At 35.6% G+C, this 11,244-nt stretch overlaps 1 protein-coding gene across 1 annotated transcript in view; it reads right to left on the bottom strand.

The window, feature by feature from the left end:
• The window catches only part of MBOAT2 (membrane bound O-acyltransferase domain containing 2), a 341,490-nt gene that overhangs the window by 218,787 nt on the left and 111,459 nt on the right, over window positions 1-11,244 (bottom strand). Inside the window, 1 exon segment of the mRNA XM_007935117.2 lies at window positions 6,700-6,777. Coding sequence (XP_007933308.1) covers window positions 6,700-6,777 — 78 coding nt within the window.

Here is an 11,244-nt window from a genome sequence, read left to right as displayed (position 1 = left end):
CACAGCTCAGCCCACCCTTCTCCTCACCTTCTCTGCTTGTTCCCCAGCCACGGTGCACAGTCCACGCGGTCCCTGGCTGGCAGGGTGATTTTTCGGTTTCTGCAAATATTCTTACTGTTGTTGTTGTGGGTCCTTAAGTCTACTGTGACACACAGTGACCCTATAAGGACACAGTAGAACTGCCCATAGGGATTCCTAGCTGTAAATCTTTAAGGAAGCAGATTGGCAGGCCTTTTCTCCCACAGAGCTACTGGTGGGTTCAAACTGCAGACATACCGTTAGCAGCCAACCACTTTAGCCACTGTGCCGTCAGGGATCCTTGGAAATACTGTAGCACATAATAAATGTTTGTTCAAACTGGTGGGTCGTTGAACCATATGATGATAGGTTTAAAATCATTTCTCTAAGCTCTTGAAATATAATCCCATATATACTTTGGCAAACCGTTACACATATGCAATTTTACTATATACACGTAAATCTTTTACATTTTTTCTGTAGTCATTTATTTTGTTGAAAATTACATGCCAAGTTATAAAAAAAAATATTTCAGCTTAACGTCTCAAGGTTAACAGGCTTTTCTATGCTTCCTGTTTTAACCATCCCACATTTTTGCTGTTTGTATTTCAATAATAGCAGTGCCCTTATGCTGTATTCCAGAAGTCTAAGAATGTTTTTTGGACTACAAAACAAATTTTTCGCATAGAAAAATTAAAAAATAAAATACACGAACAGTGCTTAGGTTCCACAAGAGCTTACTCTGCACATAGCACAATTCACCACAGAACCTAGTCAAACTGTTACCTTTTCTACAGAAAACGTCTTCCTAATTCCTGCCATTTATGCTTGAACACATTTCTATTCCCCTTCCTCTTATATAAACTAAGGGCCACACATTCCCTATATATACCCAATTTTCCAATTCCACCCTCTTTGTTTCTACTCCCATTCATCCTTCCCTGGGAACACACACATACATACAATCATACTCTACATGTAGTAGCTACATGTTAAGCTACTAGTACTTTCACAAGATGCTCTTTCATGCCTAAAAGCCTTCATCTGTGCTGTTTACTATGCCAGTAAAGTTCTTCTATATTACCTCTTCAGTTAGTTAACATTCTTGTCTCAAATTCATACATCATATCCTCCAGGAAGGTTTTCCCTACATTTCTTGCTCACAGCTGGGTTAGCTATTCCTATGAACTATCCTCCATCAGAGCACTTAACACACTATACTAAAATAGGAGTTGATATACCTCCTACTACATTGAATTCCTTCAGGGAAAGAGCTGCAGGTACAGTGTCTAACACATAGTAGACAGTTACTAACTTGGTCCAATAAATAAAATGAATGAATGCATGAACCAATAAATAACCTAATTGCACAATTAATAGCCTTTACTGGAATTTTCTCTAACACAAAATCATTAAGTTATCTTTCTACTAAATTAAGACTGATACATACCTGCATCAAAGGGAATGAACCTCAATTCTTTTCCTTTATATATTGTCATAGTTCACTTGCCCTTCCACCCATGTCTTAAGCCTAAGAATAACTCTCCACAGTTGAAGCCTAAGACTTGAAGCCCTGGCTAAGTGATGCTCCAGCAAGTCCAGTTGCTTACTGCTGCTGGCACCGGAGTCAGATGTCTTGCAATCTAAATAATCCATCACTGAGACCAAGAGAAATTGACAGTTCAGAGTGGGAAATCAACACTGCAAGGGCAAGGAGCACAAGGGAAAGCTACAGGTATTTGTCAGAGATGTGTGGGAAAGGAAGGATTCCAAAACAAGGAGACTGGGGCTGGGACATATCTTCAGGGTTTATTATGAAGCAAGTAATGTCCAGGTCTCTGGGCTGTAGCTACTAAGAGACAGTGGTGTCAAAAAAGTTCTCCTATCTTCTACACTGAGCAGGTCCCAGGAAACAGGTTTCCAGTGCTGCTTTCTAGACTTCAAAGTCCCCAAGGAAAAAGGGAACTCATCTGAGGGAGGAAAAGATAAGCTGCCAACCTTTTCTCCCAAAGTTACCTTAAAACATACATGCACAGCAGAATAAACTGTGGACCATTCTAAAGCATAAGCTCTTGGTCAAAGCCAAGAGACAAAAGCTCACTTACACTTCTCCTCATCTTATCTCTCAGGAGGATTCTCTCCTCCATTTGCTGATACCTGTGGTTCCTTCAACAGGAAGAGTTTTTCATTTTTGAAACAGAGGTAAAGGGTAAACAGCCTGTGACAGACAATGTGAATGAATTTCAGTCAAAGGAAACTAGATTACTTAAAACACCATGGTTGTCATGGGAAAATGAATAATAAACAGAGCAGATGTGGGTTCATATCCACCATTCTCTAGTTAAAGTAACCTAGACAGTTACATAACTTAGAGTTTCCATCTGCTTAACTCATAAAATAAGGGTGCCAACACCTAGCTCAGAGTGGTAAATCACTCAGCACTCAATGTGGCACATAGTCCTCCTCCACCATTCTATGTGTGCTGGCGAGGGATTATAAATAAATAAATAAGGTAATGGGTATTCAAAGAAAAAGAATAGATGAATGAGGGTATAAAATGCAGAAAAAAATGGACAAAGTCAGTACTGAAATTATAGAGAACTCCTCAAATTTCCTTTAGTGTCCTTTATGGATTTGGGGAGGGGGAGGCGAATGGTACTCATACCTGATGGACACCCCACATTCTGTCGCTACAGCAGCTCCAACAGTGGCTTGTCAACAATTATCATAAGAAGAGAATTGAGAAGAAATCTAGTGCTATCTACTTTAGCATTCAAATCAAAATGTCCCAATAGCATCTATTTAAATACCTTCAATTGCAAATTCAAAACTTCACAAATCACTTTGCTAAATAGTTTCACAGTAAATGAGGTCATTATTTTTTGGGCCAAATATGTGCCTCTTCATATTTCATACAGAGACTCTATTCCATGTCGATGCTTTAACAAAATGAACATATATATTCTCCTTTTCAATATTTAAAGACAGCTATGAAATCTTCCCTTCAACATTTCCTTCCTTTGAGGATACTCTAGGAGCTCTGGAGGTGTAGTGCCTAAGGCATTTGACTGCTAAGAAGGCTGGTGGTTCAAACCCACCAGCCACTCCTCAGAAGGAAGATTAGGCAATCTACGTCTGTAGTGATACTGCCTTGGAAACCCTAGGAGAGGTCACTATGAGTCAGATCCAACTCTAGGGCAAGTTTGGTTTTGTTTGGTTTAATTTCTCTCAGCAATGCTTTTTATTTTCAGTGTAGTGATGTTAAGTTTGTTACACATATTATTGTTTGATGCTACTGTGAACAGATATTTTATTTTCCCTTTTGAACTGTTCATTCTAATATATAGAAATAAAATAGATTTTTGCATATTGTTCTTATATTCTGTGATCTTACTATTCCCTCCTTAATTTTTGTAACAACGTATTTTTTCATTATCACTTTAACAGTAAAATATCAGGTTTTGCATTATTTCACTCCCATTTTATATAAAGGCTATATTGAAAAGAAGGTAAACATTTCAACTAACTTTTTAGACAATCTGTTTCAAAACAATAATCCATAGTAAATCACTCATAAAGTTCATAATTCTCCCTCTATTAATGACCATCCCTCTTTTCTATCACCTAAATTTTAAATGTTATATTTATAAAAGAAATCTTATTATTTCTTTTCCTTAAAATAGTAAAGCTGATATAAAAATAGATACTATATAAAACATTGAATTCTAGGATGGCTTAAGTTTTAAAGGTAAATTATCTACATATATCAAAGTAATACAACATACATTACAGTGTCAAAGGCAGCTACAAAAATAGATTAAAACTAGATTAAAATATTTCAATTTACACATGAATCTTCAATAGAGTGTTACCCTATATTATAAATATCTCATTAGTAACATAAAGTAGAGAGATTCACGAATTTCAAAACTGTTACATTTAAGTCCAAATTCTTTACTTTATAGATTTAAACCCTGATTGTTAAAAAAAAAAAAGTATTACATATACCATGTAAGACCAGACTGAAAGAAATAAATACAATCGTATTATACATAAACAAAAACTTTAAATGACACACAGGAATGCATAAGTCCCATCCAGTGTATGCAAGTGAAACTCTAAAGAGTTTGATCCATTTAACATTTTAAATTAACATAAGGCCTGAGTAGAAAAAGCAATGTGCATATATAGAGAATGAGAAAAAAAGAGTAAAGTCAAGTAGAAAAACATGTATGAGTATAAACTGAAATAGAAAGAGGCTAAACATGAGAGTTAAATACACACACTTTTAAAATTATTTATCCATTTTCTATTTACTGTGAGGAACTTTCACTGCATAGCAGTTAAGCACTCAGCTGCTAACAAAAGTTTGGCGGTTCAAACCCATCAGCCACTTCGTGGCTGTCTCCTTCTATAAAGATTACAACCCAGGAAACCCTAAGGGGCAGGGCTACTCTGTCCTTCAGGGTCACTACTGAGTCAGAATCAACTTGACGCCAACAGGTTTGGTTTGGGGTATTTACAGTAAACACTTTACTGTTAAATTTACATGACAAAAGACTTATCCTAATCTGCTCCATCAATAACGTCAAATTTCAACACTGAAATCCTATTCTAATATCACCAACATCAGGACAGAAATGTTCTCGCTGTGCTGTCCAATTTAGTACTAGTATGATGAGGAACTAAATTTTAAACTGTAATTAATTTAAATTTAAATAGCCACATGTGGCTAGTGGCCACCGATTGTACAGGGCTGGTCTGAAGTATCATAAAGTTAACCAGACAGGTAGCCTTTCAGAAAAAGAAACAATTTCCTTTTATTAGATATGAATTTACTAACCTTCCAGTTTAATTCGTAGTATTACTCTTTGCCCTATGCAGTAAGACAGTCAATTGTTCACAATAATCTAATCAGTCTTTCCTTCCATTATCCAGATTAAAAACATACCAATATTTTTATCAAATATTATAAACCTACTATCATTTTCAAGTTGTCATCTGTATAAGATTTTTAAAAATAGGATCATGAAGGTACAAATATTGCTTCACTTGAAACACCATCAAAATATTTCTTCTCAGTGCAGGCAGTGTTAATGGAAACTGAGAGAAGACAGCATATCAAAATGGAGAAGACCAAAATGCCAAACACTGAACATGCACAATAGAGTTAGACTTAGAAAAAGCAGAGGGTAAAAAAGCTATAGGTCCATAACTCCTTATTTGAAACACTTGGAATCATATGTGTTTCAGAATTCCAAACACAGTACAAATGCCATATATCATTTAACAGATATTACGGAACACCTCAACAGGATCTACTAGTGCACTCTGTCCCTGGTTGTTCAACCTAGGGCTTTGAAGCAGTTGAAACCAGTTTAGTCAAGGCCAACAAAGCAAAACCAGAACAGGCTCAAAGTTTTAAAGCTGGGAGGATCTGGAAAGATAACCAGAACAGTTGATAATGGTTCCATTTAATTACGGGTCAAAGCCCTGGGAAAGGAGTCTCAGAAGAGGCATAGTGAGTCCCTTCAGGGGCCTGATACATGAGATGGGATTATGGCAGGACTGTGGAGAGCTACACACAATCAAAGGGATTCAGTGTGCCACCATCTTTAAGCAGGCCACCATCTTTGAGTAGGGTACCAATATTTCTGACTTTGCTTAAAATACAATAGACAAGAGATTTGGCTGCATATTGATTGCTGTGTAATGCATACACTGCCCTTGTTTTCTAAGAGGAAGATTAAATTTCAACCTGTAATTTTTCCCATTTTGGTTCACTTAAATTTTAAAATTTGGGTCTGTATCAGTTTCACTTTCTTGGCCATAACTGAACCAGTAAGAAATAGTTTGAAGCCCTGGTTCAACCAAGTACTTTTTGTACACCTCTATTCCCACATTTACATCTCTGGCCCAGACTTCTATGCTCATCTCCCCAGCTCTAATTTATGTCTCATAGATTTTAACATTCTTTTATTTAGTAAATATTCATTGAGTGTTAACTACATACCAGGTACTGTTTTTGGTACTGAATATATACCCACTTAAAATGTTTTATCACCTAACCATCCTTTCCCTCTCCTAGGTTCCCTACCTCAGAAAATTGTACTTCTATCTATCCTACTGTTCAAGCCAAAAATCTGAGAGTGATCCTTGACATCTTTCTTCCTAACTGCATTTCCCATCTACCACTAAATCCTTTCAAATTTACCTTCTAAGTCTCTTTCCAATGTATTCTCTTCACTCTATCCCTCTAGCTCTGTCCCCTCTAGAACCCCAGTGGGGTTCTCAACCAGAAGTGATTTTTCCCTTAATGGACATTTGAAAATGTCTCAGAACATTCAAGGTTGTCACAACTGGGTGAGGGTGCTATGGGCATCTAGTAGATAGAGGCCAGGAATGCTGCTAAATATCCTACAATGGATAGGACAGCCCCCTACAACCAAGAATTAATTACTTGGCCCAAAATGTCAATAGCAAAGAAGTTGAGAAACCCTGTTTTTTGAAAGACATTAAAAATAAGTAAAACAGGAGCCTGATGCATACCAATAATTATATTTTTATATTTATGACAGTTTGAAAAAATTATTACAATTCAGTATTTTTTAATATAATAAATAAAATCTAATTCTACTACAGTGGAATACATATTAATATGTGAACAAAGTGAATACTTACTTGTGCATGTTTTCCACTCCTATTATGATCATGATACAATAGGATATTCCACTTTGTACAAGAAAATGTAAGGCATACCTATAAAAATTAAGAGTACTGTTAGAGGAAGGATATCTAATCACAAACATCAAGTTGAAAAAATTTAGGCTAAAAATTGCTTATATACCAACATAGAAATCCCAGATAAAAAATAAGGAATTCCCGAAAGTCTAAAATTCTGTGAAGACACTAAAGAAAGAGTACCATTCCACAAGCCCTAAGAGAAATGAGGGAAAAAAACAAACCTCAGAAACTCCCCTATCAGTGGCCCTAATCTACAAGAACATTCCAAGTTTCCTAATTACATGAAAAGCATTTTGGGTTATATGGATCAAGGATTAGAGCTATTTTATAACTCAAGGCACAATGATGAAAAAGAAGTAATAAATCTGGATTTCAGAATACTCCTGAAAGAACATCAGTTACTTGTTTATTCAAATTAATTTCTCCAATACCAATGTTGTACTACTCTGCCTTTATCTTTTGATAGTATTACTCATAAAAAGTACTAAGAATCAGAATCTGCTAAAAATTGGTACACTAAAATTTATTTATTCTGAAAATATGGTAGCTCAAGTAAAGCAAACTTTCTTATATAAATCTAGTCAATTTTTAACTTCTAATTTGTTGTTATCTACAAAACATTTTCTGAGAAGGCCATAGGTCCATAACTCCTTATTTGAAACACTTGGAATCATATGTGTTTCAGAATTCCAAACACATATTTTCCAATGTTCTAATGTTCACTATGAACTCAGAAAACCTTTAACCACTCATTTCACAAAATTCAGGAAAAAACTGATTAGGATCTCTGGGTTTGAAATTAAATCTAAACTATTTCTCTCAACTAAAATACACAAATACAAATACACATACACACACTTTCAATTTTCTTTTCCCTTTGTGTCATAAGCAATTCATGAACATGTTTTTGAAGTCATCATGTACAACTCAAAGTAACTATGATTAAAATTACTTTTTAGCTTATTGCTATGAAACAATAGAAACCTCCAACATGGAGGCTTTTTGCACAATTTTTTTTCACAGAAATGTTATAGAAATTAGGCTCCAAAACTGATTCAAAGAAAAAACTTATTTTATCCACTGCGTAGGGTAGATCAGTCAGTCAGTCATTCTCTCTCTCTCACACATTCACACATACATGCACATACACACCGATACACACACATCCATAAAACAGTGTTGGCTCAGAGTGCTGTTGTTATCAGAGGACCATGAGGAAGTAGAAAAACATTTGCAGTATAAATTGAAACAAAAGGAAGCTAAATAAATAAAAAGATTAACATACTTTAATTATATATCTACTTATTGCCAACATTAACAATTTACTCCAGACTTAATATGAAACTGCTTAAGAGGACTTCAAGATTCATTTAAGGACTTTATTAACTGAAAGCAGAACTCATTATTTACCTTATAAAAATATTTCTGAGAACTCCTTAGGGAAAAAATTTTCCTTTTTTCTTAAAAAGAAAGTATATTTTCCCTGTAACTTGAGGGATATATAACACCTTTATGAAACAGGAGTTTCGTTTCTCAACAGTGCCTTATATCCCCTATCTCTCACCCCACCACACCCACCATCACCTTAAGGTGCCTAACTTCACTGCTCAGATGACATGCCTGGCAATCTTTTGGGGAATACTGTAACATTTTAGCAGAGCCTCCTGCTCTGTAAGACTTCATTAATCCAATAAGGTAAGTTCATCTGCACAGATGATCTGCATCCACCTCTGTAACAATGACCTCCATGACAAGCATGAAGTTGCTTTTCTACTCAATTATATCATTAGTGATATTCTTTATAATTGCCCATATTCAGTTACTCTACTTGTTAGCTGGGTAGCAAGAAGCAAAACCTTAACCTCTGTAAGGCTGTGTCCTCATTAGTAAAAAGAGAGTAATAAATACTACTAGCCACTTACAATTTTTCAGGATTTAGATGAAAAGTGTGGAATAGATTATCTGATGCACAATAAGCAATCAGTCATTCAGTAAATAAAAAGCTGAGATATTATGATCCAACTCTCATCATCTTTAGAGATAACTAAATTCTAAGTCATAGACCTAGTTATAGGAACTCTTGTGGCATAGTGGTAAGGCATTTGACTGCTAATCCCAAGGCCAGTGGTTCAAACTCACCAGCTGCTCTGTGGGAGGAAGATGAGGCAACTTACTTCTAAAAAGATTTACGGCTTTTGGAAACCCAACAGGGGTCACTATGAGTTAGAATCAACTGTATGGCAGTGGGTTTGGTTTTAGTATTTCTAGTTAGTGCCCTAACTGACATTAAAACCCAAGTTGTTTCTGGACAATTTGTTCACTGGTGGATTGATTCTTCAAGGGGTGGGTGGAGTGGGGTACCCCATGACTTATGTGTATCACAATCTTTCAGGGTGCTTCACACTTTGAAAATAAAACAACTCTTTGTTCCCAAACTTTAGTGTGTTTTAGATGTAATATTTTACTTACTTTGAATTTCAAACTATCCTAAAGGTAGATATAAATTTTATTTTTAACAAAAAAGAGCACAAGTTGTAAAAGGGTTGAGAACTTTTTCAAGTGATTATTCAACTGATCTTTACTGAATTTCTGCAAAGCACTATACCGGACACTGGGAATACAAGAGTCAACAAGACATAGTCTCTGCCTTCAGAGAGCTTCTAGTCTAAAGAGAAAGACATACAAATAAATAAATATAGTGTGATCAACACTGTTGTTGTTGTTGTTATGTGCCGTCGAGTTGGCCCTGACTCATAGCGACCCTTCCACTAGAGACTGGATAAAAACAAAAATGTCTAATCTGGACAATCAACTGGATGATGCTGATGACAAATGCTAACTGCAACGGTCTCAATCTTGAATAACTTTCAGTGCTCACAATGAGCTAGCTACTGCACTAAGCTCTTTTTGCATATTATTCATTTAGTTCTCACAATACCGTATGAAACTATAATCGGTTTCATTTTACAGATGAGAAATATGACACCAAGAGCAGTTCAATGACATATTCAAAGTCACACTGCTAGCAGGCCAAGGCACTTAGACTAGATTCCAGGTCTGTCTGATTTCAGAGTCTAAGCTTTTGTCCATCACCTTACACTATTCTCAAAGATACTTAAATAAATATTTACGAGTATAATCTAATTCTCAATTAAATGAGATTTGTAGATGACAGTTTTAAAAAAACAGAGTGCTGAGGCCCAACCTACTCTACTGCCATCAAGTCAATTCCATCTCATAGTGATCCTATGGGATGGAGCAGAATTGCCCCAACACGGTTTCCAAGGCTATAAATCTTTACAAAAGCCTCATCTTTCTCCCATGGAGCAGCTGGTAGGTTCGAACCACTGACCTTTTGGTTAGCAGCCAAATGACTTAACCACTATACCACCAGAGATCCTTTAAGGCCTAATAAAGGCAGATAAAATGATCATTTATATTTATGAGATGCTCACATGTCTTCCAAAAGGCAAGTTTTCAAAATCAATAGCAAATATAATTGTCTTTGAAAATCAACAACAAAAAGATACTAAATGCAAATCAAAAGGACACTCTACTGTTCTTGAACTGGAGGACTTAATATTTAAGATGACACTATTACAAAAAGCAATCTACAGATTTAATGTAATCCATATTAAAATTCCAATGGCCTAATGGAAAAGCTGATCTTCAAATTTCACATGAAATTGCAAGGGCCTCCAAATGGCCAAAACAATCTGGAAAAAAAAAGAATAAAATTGGAAGACACAAATCTGCTTATTTTAAAACAAACCATAAAGCTGCAGTAATCAAAACAGCCTGATACTACTAACAAAGGCTAGACATATAGACAAATGGAATAGAATTGAGAGTAAAGAAATAAACCCATAAATCTACGACCAACTGGTTTTAACGAGATTGTTGAGAACATTCTATGAAGAAAGAATCACTTGCCAAATGGTGCTGAGAAAACTGGATCATCACATGCAAAAGGATGAAGTTGGATCCATCCTATACCTCACACCACTGCAACAGTTACCTCAAAATGGAATTAACTATAAATATCAAGCTAAAACTCTTAGAAGAAAACATAAGGGTAAATCTTCAAGGCCTTGGGTTTGGCAATAGATTCTTAGATACTATACATGAAGCACAATCAACAAAAGAAAAAATAAATGAGACTTCATCAAAATTAAAAACTTTTGTTCATCAAAGGACATGATCAAGTGAAAAGACAAGCTACAGAACAGGAGAAAGTATTTGCAAACCAAATGTTGGATAAAGGTCTACCATCCAGAATATATATTTAAAAAAACTCTTACAACTCAACAACAAAAAGACAAACTAAATAAAAACATAGGCAAAGAACTTGGACTTTTCTACAAGATACACAAATGGCCAATGATCACATAAAAAGATATTCAACATCATTAATCATTGTTGCTGTTGTTGTTGTCATGTGCCGTCGAGTCGGCCCCGACTCATAGCGACCCCTCCTTGGGT

The sequence above is a fragment of the Orycteropus afer genome, unplaced genomic scaffold, assembly GCF_000298275.1.
Source record: "Orycteropus afer afer isolate SDZICR_OR568_19922 unplaced genomic scaffold, OryAfe1.0 scaffold00025, whole genome shotgun sequence".
In the NCBI taxonomy this organism is placed as follows: Eukaryota; Metazoa; Chordata; class Mammalia; order Tubulidentata; family Orycteropodidae; genus Orycteropus; species Orycteropus afer.
The sequence above is the reverse complement of the archived record's forward strand: the minus strand, read 5'-3'. Positions and strand labels throughout refer to the sequence as shown.